This window comes from Erithacus rubecula (genome assembly GCF_903797595.1).
Source record: "Erithacus rubecula genome assembly, chromosome: 2".
In the NCBI taxonomy this organism is placed as follows: Eukaryota; Metazoa; Chordata; class Aves; order Passeriformes; family Muscicapidae; genus Erithacus; species Erithacus rubecula.
This window is the reverse complement of record NC_136685.1, coordinates 51,978,022-51,995,501: the sequence shown is the minus strand read 5'-3', so window position 1 is coordinate 51,995,501 and position 17,480 is coordinate 51,978,022. Positions and strand designations below refer to the sequence as shown.

Genomic DNA, 17,480 nt, shown 5'->3' with positions numbered 1-17,480 from the left:
GGGGATTGGATTTCTTTGTTTGCTTAAATGAATGCTATGGTCTGGAACACCTATTGCCTCAGACAAACAATATGTGCAGAACAGTGTAAATTTTAAAAATTCAAATATAATGCTAACCTAAGATAAAATGTCAAAGACTGTCTGACTCACTGGCTGAATAAATGTCAATAATGTGAGTGGAGTCTATTCAGCAGGTGTCTGAGCACAGTGCTAATGGAGAGGAGCTCACAGAGCTGCTCACATCCTTCTCATGCTCACAGCCTGTTCAACTTCTCCCAGACCTTGATTCCTGAGGGACTCAGTGATGCTCTTCTGCTCATTAGCATACAGGTACCAATGTCAGGATGAATGGAGGAAAAGCAAATGCCCACCACTGAACTAGATGAGAATTTTGTGACAGAGCTTACATGACCAGACCTACACATCTTGATAACCTTGTGTCAATATAAAAATCCCCAAAGTAATCTAGTAACTTAAACCCTGTGCTCTCTTCTTATTACCTGAAGAAAGGGGTTCAGTCAAGCAGGGAAACTGAACAAAAACCCAAAAAACCAAAAAAAAACCCCAGCAAACAGAGCCAGGTCAAAACAGAAGAATGAAAATAAAGAGTGCAAAACCATTCAGATCCGATATGCCAATGTAAAGTTACATTAAATCTCTGTACATTTAATAGGAAAAGAAAATGAAATCTGCCTCTCCATAATCTTCAAAAGTGAGGGCACAGTTGAAAAACTGTTTACTGCCATAAAGCTGTATTTAGGGAACAACACACTCTAGGGCCACAAAGCTACCTATTGTTTGTGTGAAAACATTACTCTTAAGGAAGGTCAGGCTTGGCTGATTTTTGGAAACTGTCTATTAGGCAGAAATCAAACAACTGCCACCTGATCACTGTTAGCAATATTGAAATAATTTGCAGTGAAATTGAAAGCATACTTCAATTCGAGAAATTTATTATCACAGCCCTGTTGCAAAACAAAATCTAATAAAAGCAATGTTTCCATTTAGAGTGTTGAATGTGAAAATGAGGGCAACAAAATGAACAATACAGAAGAAAAATGTTTGGGTTGGGATTCTGAGCAGAAACCTCTAAATCACTAATAATGCTGCAGCTTGGAAGCAGAAACAACATTAGCATTGCTACTAAACTGTTTAGCTAATAGAGTGCTAACACTAGAACGAAGCTATTTTTATGTTCCCAATTGCTGCTGCTACTTTGACTTTATTTTAAAGTGTTTTTCCTGCAGTTTATCACTTACCTGCAGCTTTTAAACTTTGCAATTGAAATTAAAGCACTATTAAAACCTAAAGAAAATAATTCATATGCATCTTTTCCCTCTCCCATCCACAGATTCCTTAGCTCTATATATCTTTTTCTACTATGCACAGTCAAGTGGAAAGAGAATCTGTACTAGTTTAGAACAGGGCCCTTATTTGGAAAGCACAAAACACTCTATTTAAACAAATGTTTTATTCTAAGTTACTTAATTCAAACATATGCTTAAATTTGAGTACAAATATTGTTCTTTAGAGGGTCTCAGCGTATTTTTAATAAAAGCCTTCAATTCCTGTGCAAGGTAATATTCCACTAACCTTTAAAAATATTTTTGGGGATTTATATTTTAGTCTTATGCAAAACTTCCACTGAAATAATTCAAGGTGCTAGTTTGAAAAAAATAATAATGTATTCCTGCTATATTCTAACTAAAGTCTCAGATGCCATGTGATAAATGTTAACTTTGTAACTAGACAGATCATAAAAATCCATTGTACCATAACTGCCTCCAAAATCAAATACAGAATTATATGCAAGGTTATGACTTCAGATGGAGACTTACCAGAAAGACCAGATGAACTGTTTGCTAAGCTCTGCTGTTATAAAATGTCACATTCTGAAATGCCATGCTTTAAAAATACATTCTGGTTCTTTAAATGGCACCTTGCAAACTTGCCTTGGAACTGAAAAGTCCTCCCCTGTTCTGGTTGTCCCATTACTGGGTAGCCTTGATAAAGTGTTGGGGCAATGCAGTCACAGGAGTCACACACACCTCAGAACAAATCAGCTTTTCTGTCATAACTTTCCTTTTGATGCTCCAGCTGAGGTAGTACTCAGATTTTGCTTCCACAGCTGAACTAAGATCAGCTTAGAGGCAATGGAGAAACACACACGAAAGACGAATACGCTTCTCAAATTTTCCACATTGCATTGGGGTTACCTTCAAAACTCTTCATGGGAATCCCCTTGCTTGTAATACAATATCCTAAATGGACTATGCCAAAAATAAATTAAACCAATGTTAAACACTTATGGCATCTGTTATTAACATTTAGCATCTAGCCAGTGCAAGCTACAGGAATACTTTTCTGTAAATTGTATACTTTAAAGAGAAACAATAGCAGCAACCATGACTATGTTTTTGATCACACAGTGCTGTGAAGCTGCATGTTATCTGCCCCTACTACTCACCCTCAGACTCCAAAGACAAGGCTCTCAAAGACCTATTTGTACCCTAGAAACTTAGCAATAATTTTAGCTTATCATTTCTACGACAGAATCATAAAAAGGTCTTCTGGAGATCTTTGGAGCTTACCTCTGATTATTCCCATCCCTTGCCAATAAATTCTGATATACCATAGTCTATGTAAGCTGTTTAAGAACTTCTCTACCCTCAGTAGTCTATCTTTCATGTCTAATGTGAATCTTTCCTGCTGAACTTTGAGTTCATTTTTGTTTTTGACTTACCCACCATGGCAACAGAGAACTCATTCTTTCCTTTTTCTCTCTGACAACATTTTAAGCATCTTAAAGCAATTTCTAGTTTCTAAACATATCTATATGTTCATATCTTCTCTCACTGGTCATATTTTCTAACCAGCAATGATGATCACTGATATCCTCTGAGCACTTTAATAACTATTTTCTTGAAATAATATCTTCTTCACAAGATAGGCTTTACTAGTGGAAAAAAAAGGTTGTTTTTTTCTCTTTGCAGTCCATATCTATTTATACATGCAGACAGAGAATTAGCATTTCTCAACAAGAATACTGTTGCTGAATCATGTTCACCTGGTGACATGTTGTAAACAACATCCATTTTGAAGGACAGATAACTAAGCAGTTGTTCCTTGTTAGTTCAATTGACTGCTACTTTCAGTGTAAATTTTACAGCTGACCTTTAGATCGTAGAGATTTTTGTACTATTCCTTTCATGTTGCTGCCTGATGTCCATTTCAAATTTAGTGTTATCTTAATTTCCTTGCATAACGGATTCATTAATATATTGAAGATGTTGAATCTGACCCCAATAGATTTAATTTCCCACTTGCAGGAGAAAATTCCTTCATGTGCTAATATTTATATTCAATTACAGCATCATGTTTTCATAAAGTAGACCTTTATTCAAAAATACACTAAGTTTGTTTCAGAATGTGTGTACTGCATGTGTTTTCTGTTCCAGGATCCTGAAAATAGAGATTCTACTTGCATCGAACTTCCCTCTTCTGTGTCTTCCACTATGCCAAACGCAATTTCCTTCTGCTCTTTCTTCTCAGCAATGGCTTATAGCTGGTGTCATGAATACAAATTCTGTTGGGAATGGCAGGAGGTCTATGAGGTTATCAGCCTACTGTACTATTTCAGATCACTGCATAAGGAGTTACCTGCTCTGCCTCATGATATTGCCATGAGTCGCCTTGATAAGAATGTAATGAACATCATACAACACATTCATGAAATCTTCCCGGGATACAGTTCTACTTGGCCTTGAGTCATCTCCATAATGTTTCCAGGTGAAATCTGCCTGAGACATCGTCCTGTTGACACCTGGGTTACCATGATGATATTCCCAGAATACAGGATTTCTGCCTCTTTGGTCATCGCCATAATATTCCCATTCATGCTGAAAGACAGAAACACAAAAGACAGATTATTAACAATATTCAAAAGAACCACGTGCTTAAATTTTGGGCTACAAAGGCAGATGGAAATGTTACCTCTGTCATCTCTATCTCATGCCTTGTCAGCTGGCCAATCAGAGGGGCAGCCATATGCCGGACAATAATTCTTGTATTGGTGGGAGGCCCACCCCTTATGATGACTTGTGGGGAGTAAGTAGTAAAACCTGTCTCTTCTCGTGCTTCAAAGTAGATGGCATATTTCAGTTTCCCTCCATAGGCGGTCAGCTAGCAAAGCACAAAAAGAAATCTCATTTTCAGTTAGCTAAAAATTAATTCCTGGGAAGGAGTTAGCAGTGCTCTGCACCTATGTGCAGCCTGATGAATGCATGAGTGGTAGGAAATAGTAATATGTACTTGTGGAACTATCTGGAGACAAGGGCTGTGTTCAAGAACACCCATCAATAATTTGTTATTACATTTACACTAAAACAAATATGTTACCTATTTCCTTACATGTGCCTTGGCGTTCCACCAAACCAAGAAATACCAAAAGTGCAAAATAAATTGTCACAGAAATGCATAACAACATCCAAAAGGACATTTATTTCAATAATTTTCTTCCATGTAATCTAAAAACAACAGGTATTTTCTTAAAAATATGAGAAACAAAAAATTGCAAGAGGGCTATATTACATATATGCAGCTTAATTTTTCAAATAACATTTTAATGAGAAAATTTATCCTGTGGAAAAATAGACCATAGATATTTACAGATATTAAAATGTAAAATATTGTTCATGTTACTTTATGGATTTCCATAATAATAGAGTAAATAAGCTTTAATAATGGAATAGCATTTTCTTTTTTTTTCAAGTATCTTCCACTATGTGAAGACATGCTTATTGGGAGGGTAAAAAGGCACTGAAAATAAAGCCATGTCAGTATCCAGTGGAGTTTTAGGTTTACCTTTCGTCCCTCAAACTGCTCTGGAAGTCTCCAGTAAACAGGTTCTGACCGAAGATCCTGCATCACCTGTTCTATATTTGCTACTATTTCAGGAGGCTGGAATGCAATCCCTGAAAGAGTGCTACGCTGAAGGTTTTCATCCACCAGTGGCAGAATCATTTGCTCTGGCTTCAAGGTCACCTATGCATATTTGAAAAAAATTGAGAAGAAAATTAACTCTATTTTTCCCCCATGAAGTGTTAGTGTTTAAATTCTAGCTCTTTAAAAATTACTTCTAGGTAATTTCATTTCACATCATGAGCAATTTGTCACAAAGCAGTCTTGCTACTCCTTCAGGTATGAACAGTGCTAATAATGACTTTCCCCTTGAGCCTTTTGCACCTTGTCCTCATGTTAACAAAGAATGCAGCAGCAGTGGTTAAAATAGTTTAATCAGCAAGTGATTCCATGAATTTTATTGAAGTGGTTTTCATAGTGCTATTTTAGTCTCAGGCCTCTTCTGTTCAGTTTGTGAGAAATTTTACCTTACAAAGAAGCAGAATTCTCACCACCAGTTTTACATCACTGGAGCTGTAAAACACAGTGCCCCATCCCTTGATACTTCTATGCAATATTCAAGATAAACGTTCTCCAGGCAATTTGCAGAGTGAGGCTTCAGTGAAAGTTTCTGTAACTCTAAATTTGGCTTTATTTAAAAAATAAAAGTATTACATTTACATGCTTGTAATTTTCTTAGACTGGTTGACAAAGTCTTTTAAGCATTATACTGAAATCCTTTCAAAAACTCTAGTATGAGTCTAGTAATTCTGTGCCAATGGAATTATCTCAGGGAATGTGTGAACAGATGCAAAAGGCTGGTATCACTATTGCTTTCTTCGAAAGAGTGAGAAAGACGAAAACAAATGCAGGTAACAGTCATACCATCAACAAACTACTCATGAGATGTGAGTCAGATAATGAGGTATCAGATAATGAGGTATCAACCAAACCCTGGACTGCACTCTCAGTATGCTGGTATTTCCATTTACAGCAGCATCAATGGACTGATCAGACACGCAAGCACTGCTAACATTGCCAGCCCTAAGTGAGATTTGCTGATTTTGTGTCGTAACTGTATTTTGTTGTTTAATACTTTAGATACCAAGAAAAGAGTCAACACATTTAAATTCCAGATCATTCATCAGCTATGCCTTATTGTCATATAAAAAGGGATTTGTTTGTTTAAACAAGTCTAATGTAATTTGAAGCACCTAAGAGTATCCAAAATATCACTAGCAGTTTGCAGAACACAGTCTCACTTATTTTACAGTATTGTATCAATTCTGAAATAGATGATACTAGATGTGACAGGGACATAGGCTTCTTTAGATATGAGCAATTAATCAAGAGAAACAAAATAATCAGGAGGTTTAAATTTTTTCTACTTTGTGCTGCCACAAAGGTCAAAGCACAATTATCCAGAACGGTTGCTGTTACGGAACTTGATTAAATTTTATAACTTGTCAGCCTTCTACAGCCTTTCATCTCCAGTCTAGCAGCATATGATGGGCAAAACTGAAATAATGAGAAAAACTGGGTCAGATCATAATAAATCACTTCATCCACTGGGAGGAGAAAGAGGTGCTACGGGATTGAACAGTGAAGGGGAGAATAAGTGCTATCCACATTAACTTGATTTCAGCCTTAAGTATCCTTATCTAACTGATGCTTGTACATGACTAGTCTGGGGCTTTGGCTAATTTGCATTAGGCAGACATTCCTCCTGAGGCTGGCATTCCTTTGAGCAGAGATGTGACCAACCATACACAGGGACAGAACTAATCACTTTCCATTAGAAACCTCTCCTCCAGAATGCAGCTGAGGAGCTGGCATGGCAGCAGTCTCAATGTGTGTTTTGTGCTTGTTGTGCAGATAAATGGAGACATCCAGTCTGCCTTATTTATCAGTCCAGTATGGGTCTCAAGGTCCTCTTCCATGAACAGGTGTAGAGCTCTTTGTTTGCTCTGATGGATTATACATTTCCATGCTTGAATTTAAATATAGCTTCAATAAGCTCTTTTTTAAAAATAAAAGAAAATCCCAGCAAAAAAGCAAAACCAACAAGGAAAATAAACACATTAACTGAACTATAGGAAATTTATGCTGGACAGCAAGCATCTGTGACCCTTGAATACACCTGGGTATACAGTGTATCACATACCAGGGATTGTGTTGCAATGAATTAGACTGCATAATTTCCCCACATGACTAGCTTGCCCTTTCTTGGGGTTTAATAGCTTTACTTTGGCTGGACATCAGCTATCCTATTTTCTTACCTATTTATTTCCTTTTAATGTCTTGACCCTGATTGTCTAATGGAACATATCGCTCTCACCGCTCCTCAAAGCATAAAGAGGAAAGTGATTGCTTAAACGTTTGGCCATTTCCTAGCTACCTCTCAGTGCCTGACTAAAAGATGCCAGCAGGAACCAACATTATCGCATTACATGGCTCAGCAGTTTCCTACTCACCCACACGCGGATCAGCCCCCTTGCCTCGCTGCACTGTGCAGTCAGGCCAAAGCAATAGCAACTGCTGCAGCCAAGTGGGTTTCTGGCAGAGAGACCAAATGTACCAGACTTGCACCTGTCACAGTGGACACCTTCCACATTAACCTGGAACAGAGAGAGCATTTTTTAAAGGAAAAAAAAAATAATCAAGTTTTATTTCGAGGTAGCAATAGAAAAAGAAAATCCTACTGTAATGATAATAACAGGGTGCAGCAGGAAATAATAATAAATGTTAGGAAATATTCAAGGAGCTCTCCAGCTTCTTATCACGTGTGTATGCAAACACATGTAATTAATGTAATTAAGGCATTTGCATTTGCATCCACTGAGCAATAGATGCTGGCTTCACACTGAAAGTTGTAAGCACAGAAAATTTAAATGGCACTTTGGGCATGACATGCTCAATAACTGATTGATAAGATAAGAAAAATAAGTTGTTCTGAAATTGCCCATGTTAATCAAGCCTTCTGTTTAATAGGAATTAGCATTGACATGTTCAGATATTTAAGGTACAGCATTAAATGTTCTTGCTGAGAAATGTATTTTAATGGAAATTCTGTAGAGAAAAGCTTTCCCCTCTTCATGATTGTTTTCCACATCATTGAACAGTATTAACAAAGCTGAAATGTCTCACTGTTGTAATGTCAATGCTTTTATTTTCATTTTTCAATTAGTCCAAATAAAAAGCTATTCCAGATAGGGCAGATACACAATAATTTATGCAGAGCCTTTTAAAACCATTTTCATACTGAGACCAAGGTATTAAAAAAACCCACCAATATGAAAGCACTGGTTGCCTTCCCCCCCCCCCCCACTTTTTTGTTCTCTTGAGACTAGTGTGAAGAAGCCAATCTTTAAAAAAAAATAATTAAACTTTCCAAAGCTTATACATGAAACCAACATTATCCCTCAGGATTTACCAGTTTTAACCCTCATTTTCACCTATTCTATCAACAAATGCACGTACAATGTATTCAGCTTAGATTTTGCTGCTTTTTGTCAGGGCTGACAATGAGGGTCCTGAGCCTTTGAGAGCTCATTTCTGTAGCTGTAACAGCAGGTTTAAATGGGAATTATTACCATTTTATGAAAACCTAGTTTCTTTAATGTATAACTCTTTCAAAAAAAGTTACACAAAAGATTACCCAACCTGAGATTTAAATTTAACCTTAAATTAAAATACGGGGGGAGAAAATGCTTACTTAACTCAGTATTATTTGTCCATTTTCTCTCATAAAAGGTGGTTTTTACTTTCTTTGAATTTTGCTTCATGTCAATTGCATGTCCTTATTGTTAATCATCGGCTAAATATATATTTATACATATATAATGTTCATTTGCTGTCAGAGAAACATAGAAGCAACTGTATTATTAGCCTCAAAAGAGTCAACAAAGAAACCCTTGTATTTTCAAATGCCATGAACAGCCACTCTTTCTACTTAAGGTTTACAAGAGCTATGAGGAAAACAACTACCCAGAGAAGTTGTGGAGTCTTCCTTCCTGGAGACAGCATTCTGGACACAGCCCTGAGTCAAGGGGAACCTGCTTGAGCAGAAGAGTTGGACTAGATGGCCTCTAGTGATCCCTTCCAAATTGATAAATTCTGTGATTCTGTGACATGCTGGATGTAACCCAGAAATGGGGCACTGAGATGGTTAGAGTGGCTGCTGCTTATCACATGCTTTACATGTTTCTAGATAATGTGTACCACTCGTGCATAACTCTGATTTTTATTTTCTGATGTCCAACCCAAAATTCCCAGGCTCCCTTCAGCAGCTGTTGTCCCTTGTTACATCTTCTGCCATCATCAGAAAGGACTTCATTCCATCAACTACTCTTTGAAGTGGCCAATAGGTTGCAATTGCATTTCCTCTTATTAGCCTCTTTTTTCAGATTAAGAGAGAGTCCAGCTCTCTCAATACATCCCCACAGATCATCTGCTGCGAGACTCTCCTCCAGATCCTCTGCAACTTCTCAACAACACTTTTGAATCAAGCTCTAAAACTGGACACCATTTCCAAGTGCAGCCTTATCAGCACTGACTACAGTAAGAGTAGAGCACTGAGTAGATAAAGCCTTTCCCCTGCTCACCATGGTCTTTGTGATGCCCTGCCTTGCAGCTGCATTGGCCACTGTGCTCACTGCATCCAGATCAGTGGGCAGTTTGCCTTCTTTACCACCAGAGCATATGGCTGCCTTATATTGTCTTCCAGCAGGATTGCCACTCAGGTTTCTTCCTCCCAAACCGTACTGATCTTGAGGTCATTCTACTCCAATTAATAACCTTTCTATTTTCCTAGTCAGGCTTTTCAAGAACCCTCTAGACAGTAATTCTACTGTTCAGCGTGTCAACCTTGACCTCCTCCAAATCAGCAGCATTTTTAAATGTGCTGATCATGAATTCCGTAATCTGTGTCACTGATGAAGGTATTGGCTCTGGCAAACTGCTTTCTGGCTACCAACTGCATATCAAACCATCAATTACAGCCCTGTAAGCCCAGCAATCCAGCCAACTCTCAAACAACCTAAGTGTGCTGCTCTTCCAAGCACATTTCCAAAAAGGAGTGTTGTGGATGATGATGCCAAAAGTATTTGCTTTAGTTATCCTGAACTGGATGCAGTCTACTCAGAGCAGATACTATTGCAGCAAATTCTACCCATGAAATAATGAAGATTGACTCCCTCTAAGTCAATGTACTTTGAATTAGCACTGTGGCATACTGTGATTACTGATGTTTTTGCTTTTATTGTGGCCAAAATCGGTACAAGAATTATATTATGGGGATGAACTGGCAACAGTTCTGTAAGAACAGAAAGCAACAAAAAAATTGGGGAGAACAGATGATGCTATGGATATGCTATCCTGGCAAGTCTCAGTATGTGAAAAAGCAGATGATAAGCACATGTCTTTATGTTGGACTCCTCCCACATCAGTTTGCAAATGCACTATGCAAACCAAGGAGATTGTTCTATATATATACATATATATATACATATATTGTTTGAACAAATAAGGGCAGGTGCCATTGAATCTGAAATAAACTTCTCAGCAGTTACAAGACCAGTTCACAACCTTTATTGTCCTACCTTGCAGCTGCATTGGCCAGAATGATCAATGCATGAGCACTTCCCCTCTGCATCACAGCTCTGTGGGTCTGTCCCAGCCAGGAAGCACTGACAAGTGACACAATGTGGATAATTCCAGTAGCCCGGCCTGCACTCTGTGCATTTTTCCCCAGAAAATTCAGGACGGCAGAAGCAACAGCCTGTATTTAAGTCACACTGAGAACTTAGGGCTCCAATGAGGCTGCACTCACAGGGCTGAAAAGGAGAGAAACAAGTCAATTGCAATTGTGCTTCTGGAAAAAAAACTAAAACCAAAACCCAACCAAAAAGCAATTCACCTCTTTTAAATATCTATAAATAAAGTACAGCAGTGAATTTCCACTGCCTAAAAATAACACATTTAAATTGTAAGGCCAGTAATTTATTTTTATTCAACATAGGTCAAGCATTTACACTAAATAATTTACACTGCTAGTGGGATTTTTTTTTTTTTTCAAGAGATATTACTTATCACTGGTTATTTAGGCATTGAAAACAAATGAACCCCGAAGGGTCAAAGGCATTGGAGTACTTTGTGGACAAAATTAACTCAGAAACTACAAGCATTCTCTAAGAAGTATTTTGTATGTAAATTCTCTGCAGGCATGTTCAGAACAAAAACTAAAATTGGAACTTCTCAGGAGCAATCGGTTCAGTGGTCCCAGAGGAATCTAGTTCAACGTCTATTACTCATCCATCAGACAGGTAACTATCTTCTGTACAAACAAGACTCCTAGATGACAGTAATTTACACAGTAAGGGCTAGAGATTTAGTCATGTGATATATTTGGAAGCAAACTTGCTCACAGAATAAGAATTGTACAGGCAAGTGAGGATAGAAATAGGTGATTTTCCAGGGTGTCTAGATATTGAATACAAAAGTAGCAGGGAAAACTGCAGACTTCCAAAGAACAGAAGAATCCCTCAGTGCTATAGCTGGGGTAGCACTGAACAGTTAATACAGGACATTGGCTGTAATCACTGGTGTGACCAGAATATCATATGGATAAATTCAGTTTACAGAAAAAACTCAGTGCCAGCAGTACAGGTTACCACAGTAACTGACATGGATAGGCTTGCTAAAATTACAGATACAAAGCTGAAAAAGAGAGGAAGAAAATGTTGATTCAGTTTCTAAGCAAAGCTGTTTATTACACCACCACTTAGAGCACCTTTCCTCAGATCTGAAAACACCATTTATAAAGAAGGTAAATATATACAGGAAATATACAGATGAAATCTTTACTGAATGCCAGAGAAACTATTTAACCACTGCTTAAATATTATTCTGTAAGATGACTACCTAGCCTAAAAAACAAAACTTTCTGACAGAAAGAACTTAATTCTACAAGACACACTGGAACAAAAGCTGAGAAAGTGAACTGCTCACCATTCTCTGAAATAGCTTGGTGTGCAACATCAGAACCTAATTTACAATCAGATACTGTGTTTGGTTTATGCAGTTTTCTGCAATGCTCTCTATCCCAGACTTACAGCAGCCTTGGAAACCTTCTACAAAGACTGCAAAGTAGGAGATTCACATCTCACTTTGCAGAAATTAGTGGCAACATACTGAAAGAGATGTGGGCTGATAGATCATCATTAATTTAGATGGTGCCATGGAACTGTCATACTAATGTGCTCACATAAAAGACAATCAGAGAATATACTCCAGAGCTCAAACAGAGGTCTTCAACCTCATTTGGCTGGTTTCAGAAGCCAAGAGTTTATATCATAGCAGCACTGCAGAGGTTCCACAGGAGTTTTTCATACATACAAAAAAGAAATAATTCTTGTCAATTGTTTTGCAGCCTGAGCTACAGTACTAACAGCCTTTTAAGAACAAGTATTAATGGTGTATGACTATGTTCCAAAAATATATAGTTTTCTGGAGTAATTGTAGCAGTACTATTAAATCCCTTATCGTCAATGAGCACATCAGGGAGGATGAAGGCATTTGAACTTTGCTTGATGCCCACTGTCACCAGTTTCCAATCTTAAACCTCAACTCAAGGTAATTAACAGCTTTCATGTCCTCCTTGAAATTCTAGCATTGTTTTCCTATTTCTTCTCCCTTCTCTTGAGAAATTTTGGAATAAGAAGAATTTAAAGGCTAATGATAGTGTTCATTTCCCCTTTAAGAACACAGGAATGAAGTGTAATTTACAGCTAAGGTAGTTGTTTCTTTTCTTTTCTCCTTGCTGTCTTTTGGCTCAACTGAAGCCTTTCTCAAGCATACTTAGAGTACAAATTCTCAGTAGCATCACCATTAAGGCCAAAGGGAATTTATTTCCTAAAGGCACTGCTGATTACCTGTAAATATACATCTGTATACATAATTTAATACTGTGGTGATCTCCTCAATCACGGTAAATACAGTTACAGTGAAATAAAAACAGGCTCAAGCAGGACACTGACTCAGTGTGACCGCAGAATCAACAGGGTGTTTTGTGTTGCATACCTGACACAGAGGATCTGTAATGCAGATTGACAACATTTACACCATAATCTTGCATCAAAACTTGCAATATGGAGGCAAAACACGATTTACAAATCAAAAATTGTGTTCCAGCTATAAAGTACTGTGAAAGAGGCAATGCACATAGAGAAAACAGAAATCCACTCACCTTGCAGCCACTGACAATGTTGTGACCCCAGTGGTTTGGTGCACATTTGTCACACATCTCTCCAACAGTATTGGGAGGGCAGATACAGCGTCCACTGATGGGATCACAGTTATTGCCAAAACGTGCACAGTCACAGGCTTCATGGGAGACAGAAAAAAATAAAGCAGAGGAAAAGTTATCCCTTTATGTGACACCTGGAGAGGACACCCTAAAGGGGTTAGGATAATTTCTTTACTGTACAGTGAACTCTCAGTTATCCGTGGACTTGATGGGGCAGACAAGGCAGGGAAAACCCTGAGAAACCAAAACCAGAAGCAGTGAAACACAGGTTAACCATGGTTGAAGTAGCTGCAATGGGAACAGAATGGGGGAAAAAAAAAGTCACCAACTGCAGAAACACAGAGACTTCTGAGATGGTGCACTCTTGTGACATAACTGCAGGAGTGCTGCTATTCAGTTCCTGGGCCCATGCTGTCTCCTCTAAGAAGCCACCTGAGGACCTCTGAGCCATCTATGCAGGGAACTTGCAGCCTATTTAACCTCTTATACCAATTTGAGAAATAATTCCTTCTGGAATTTCTGCTGCTCTAAAGAGACTTTCCTTAAAGGGCAAAAAATATGTTTAAGTTTCCTTTTTCCTTTCTATTCCTTCTTTTTCAGCTTATGTATCCTCTGCCTTGGGAGGACATCAAGAAACGGATGTTTCCTCTCCATGGGAAACTGGTATTCTTTGCAGATTATACTAAATTAAAAATACTTCAGGTTTGGAAGTGCTTCCAGAAGTGGTCTTTGCTCTTAAAGGATTATTAAGTGAACAACTCATTGGTGGCAAATAAAGATTTAAGCTTTGTAAGTGATAAGTATTTATGGGGCACAAGACACACAAGTGATTGAAAGAGCAGAGCTGGTGTGTGGTTGTTTTCACACTGACCATCCACATAACCCATGAGGTCAGAGAAAAAGCCTCACAAGCAAACTGACTCTGTGTGATAACCTGTTCCTCAGGGTGTCTAAAGGACAATGTTCTACTGAGGGCTTCATTTATGTTTATTGCCTTTACTGTGAAATACTCCAGATTGAAACCAGAAAACAAGGGATGTGCAAAGACAGACTCCTATCTATAGTTTAAATAAGAAGTGACCTTTATTTTTCCCCACCAATGCCTTCAAGATAAAGTAATTGATGCAAAGAAGATAGCAAGTTTTGCCTCCATCATGCCAGGAACACAATGTGTTGTATGCTATTTAAAAATATTTTCACACACTGTGGCTTGAAGTTTCAGAACACATCTCATTGGGAGACTGAGGCTTTCAGATGTGACAGCTCATTTGTGGGCTTCCAGGTCTTACACAAAATTTGCTGAAAAGGCATGGAGAGGAAGGAAATACTCAAATGTTTTTCCTATTTTTACTTTTGTAATTATTTTTCAAAATAAGAGGGGAAAAATACAATACAATTGTTGCAAGCCATAGTGAAATAGAAATCTCTTTTTTATCTTGCTGTTTGAATGTCAACACTGACAATGCTTTCAGGGTTTTTTTAGGCTTTACGGATTTATATTGCACAAGAAAAAAATCAAATTATATTCCTTTTGGATAAATGCTAGATAAAAGAGGTCCAAAATTATATTTGATACTGAACTGTCAAAATGGAATTAATTTTTCTGTACTTTTCCTTCCAGCATGATTTGATATACTTCTATTAAATTTCTGATTTTCTTTGTGATTCATAATTTAATTCTTATATTTTGTCATTTGAAGGAATACATAAGAAGCCTACTAAAAAATAAGTGTGGAAAGAACAGTACATTGAAAACAGAATTCCTCTCCACCTGTTCTATTAACTTTGGAACTTTAAAAATACTGAATTTTCTCAACATCTATGTCTGCTGCTGTTGCTTTAAACATTTGATGACCACAGGCTGATACATTTATATTTAAAATATTACTTGGATCTATAGTATTTTACCATTTCATTGCTGTTTCTTAAACTCTGTAATTTCAAAGTTTGCCAAGAGAGCAATTAAAATTTTAATGTGCAATTTCATTAATAGCCCTCTCATTTTTCTTCCCTAACTGTAGTTATCAACATTTTGTTATGTTTCACAATAGTGATGCGTTTTTAACCTGTGGAATGTTAGAATAAGGTGCTAATTATAAACAATACAATTTTTTGCCCTTCATTTAATTGCTAAGCGCTTTAGGACTGCAGCAATCATTTGAATTTTATTTCAGGCTCTCTCATCCAATCTCTCCCTTTTCCAAGGGGCCAGTGTATCTGAACTTTTCAAACCTGTACGTGTTTTTGAACCCTTCATTCCTGTGGGAGACAATATCATAGATTTTTTCAAACATAGACATTTTCAAACATCATCTATATATAATAATCCAGCCTGTTTCAAGCTTTATCCACACTACAGGTAAAATTGAATTTTGCTGCATAAATGTGTGTCTTGAGGCCTTGATTCTCCTTCCATTTAAAAAAAAAAAAAAAAGGAATAAGAAAAGGCAGAAGGCTAAGCTTGCTCCTTATGCTGACATTCTGGATAGGAAAGGAGGAAGAACAGATTAACAGACTGATTTCTGCTTCTGGAAGGAATATGCTTTGCACCCAAAGAACAATAACAGCATTCTAGTATAGCAGCAGTTAGTCACACTAGACAACTATCTATGTGTCCTGTGATCACACCTAAATGAGTTTTTGAGACTTGAAAAACACAGGTCTATCAGGAAAAATGGATATTTCCCTGTGAAGAAATCTATTGATTGGGTTCTTTTTTGATACATCAGTCTGCACTACTTCAAGGATAGAAAGCATTCATTTCAGTCTTTGACCTAATTTCCAAAAGGACAAAAATAGAGGTAAAGAGGTAGTTGGATATATTTATGTCTAATGCTAGCATTTCAGCATATAGAAAAGGAGACTTTTCATGTGTTTACACAAGAAATATAGCAGATACTTTCACCTAAAGATCTTCTTGTACATAAAAAGTCCAAGTAAGCAACTAAATGTTACTATGCAGGAAAGGATTGTAGAAATGAAACCATCAACCATATAAGAACAATGAAAAGGTTTGGGGTAAAACTAGAAGCAAAGGGGGTTTGTGTTTTTACACCCCTACAGGTTGATGTGATTTGGCAAAAATTTTTTATCAGAGTTATATGTTACTCTTAACTAAACTATAGGAATTTTATGGACTTTTTTTTGGCACACTACATTGAGCAAAAGACATTCCTGTTCCTTTTAAATGTGGTAGACAAGTCATAAACTGCCTGTAAAATAGCAGAAATTGCTTGGGTCTTTCATTCTTGCCAATCACCACCCTTGTCAAGTGAATAATGTACAAGGCTGTCTATGAACACCCGTCAGGAAAATTAGTTAGGCAATCCAAAATTAGCCAAACTAGAACCTTAGGAATAAATAAATAAATGAACAAACAAACAAATCAATCTGTGCTTGGGTGCCAAACATCTACATACGAGTGCAGCCTCCTTCTTCGAAGCGGTAGAACCCGTGTGCACAGCGGTCACACTTCTTCCCTGCCACTCCCGGCTGGCAGTAGCACTGCCCGTCTCCATCGCAGTCGAAGGACTTGGAACCAAACGAGTTGCAGTTGCAGGGAACACATCCTCTGGAAGACTGTAAGCCAAATGTTCCAGGCTGCCACAGAGCAAGGAAGAGCAGTTAGAACATGGAATGATTTCCAGGAGAAAAGAGGAAAAGCTGAGAAAGTAGGGAGAGCAGGGTTGCTCTTTCCTCTTCATTGCTGAAATACTGCTTTTAACAGGTTAGATTGTAGTGATAAAACCCTGGAGCAAGGACACTAAATGCCCTACACTGCTGAGAAAGAATAAAGATTTCAGAATGTTACCTGATGCTACAATGAATGTTCTGCAATGCAAGACATTTCTTATGAGGCTGTGTTTCCCTAAGTACAATTCTCACTTGGAATGGAAGGTATGTCAGCACACAATACAACACCCCATCTCTGGCTGTAAGGCTATGATTGTTGCTAAGAGAGTGAATTCAAATTCTCAGCTATGAACAGAGATCAATTCAACTGGAAAGCCTCTGAACTAGATTTTATCTCCTCTGAGCAAAGGTAATGACTGTATACAGTAACTTAAGGGCAATACTTTAGAATGATATATAGGAATGACTTCAGAAGAGCATAGAGGTAGTGTATTTGTGTACAATACAAAAAAAATAATGGGGATTTTTTAAAAGATAAACTCTGTCTGGATTAGGCCTCTGTTTCTCTTCTATTTTCTTCTTTTATTTTCTTTTTTGCAGTGATCAATATAAAGTTTCTGCAGAACCAGAGTAGATGTAATCA

The 17,480-nt window shown here is 37.6% G+C and overlaps 1 protein-coding gene across 7 annotated transcripts in view; it reads right to left on the bottom strand.

The window, feature by feature from the left end:
- LAMA2 (laminin subunit alpha 2) overlaps positions 1 to 17,480 on the bottom strand; it is a 332,349-nt gene that overhangs the window by 98,137 nt on the left and 216,732 nt on the right. For all 7 annotated transcript variants that reach the window (XM_079297887.1, XM_079297888.1, XM_079297889.1 and 4 more), the window contains 7 exons: positions 16,624 to 16,804; positions 13,145 to 13,281; positions 10,500 to 10,733; positions 7,374 to 7,517; positions 4,864 to 5,043; positions 3,994 to 4,182; positions 3,661 to 3,899 (listed from right to left, as the gene is read on the bottom strand). In XM_079297887.1, coding sequence (XP_079154013.1) covers positions 3,661 to 3,899; positions 3,994 to 4,182; positions 4,864 to 5,043; positions 7,374 to 7,517; positions 10,500 to 10,733; positions 13,145 to 13,281; positions 16,624 to 16,804 — 1,304 coding nt within the window. The remainder of the gene's footprint in view (positions 1 to 3,660; positions 3,900 to 3,993; positions 4,183 to 4,863; positions 5,044 to 7,373; positions 7,518 to 10,499; positions 10,734 to 13,144; positions 13,282 to 16,623; positions 16,805 to 17,480) is intronic.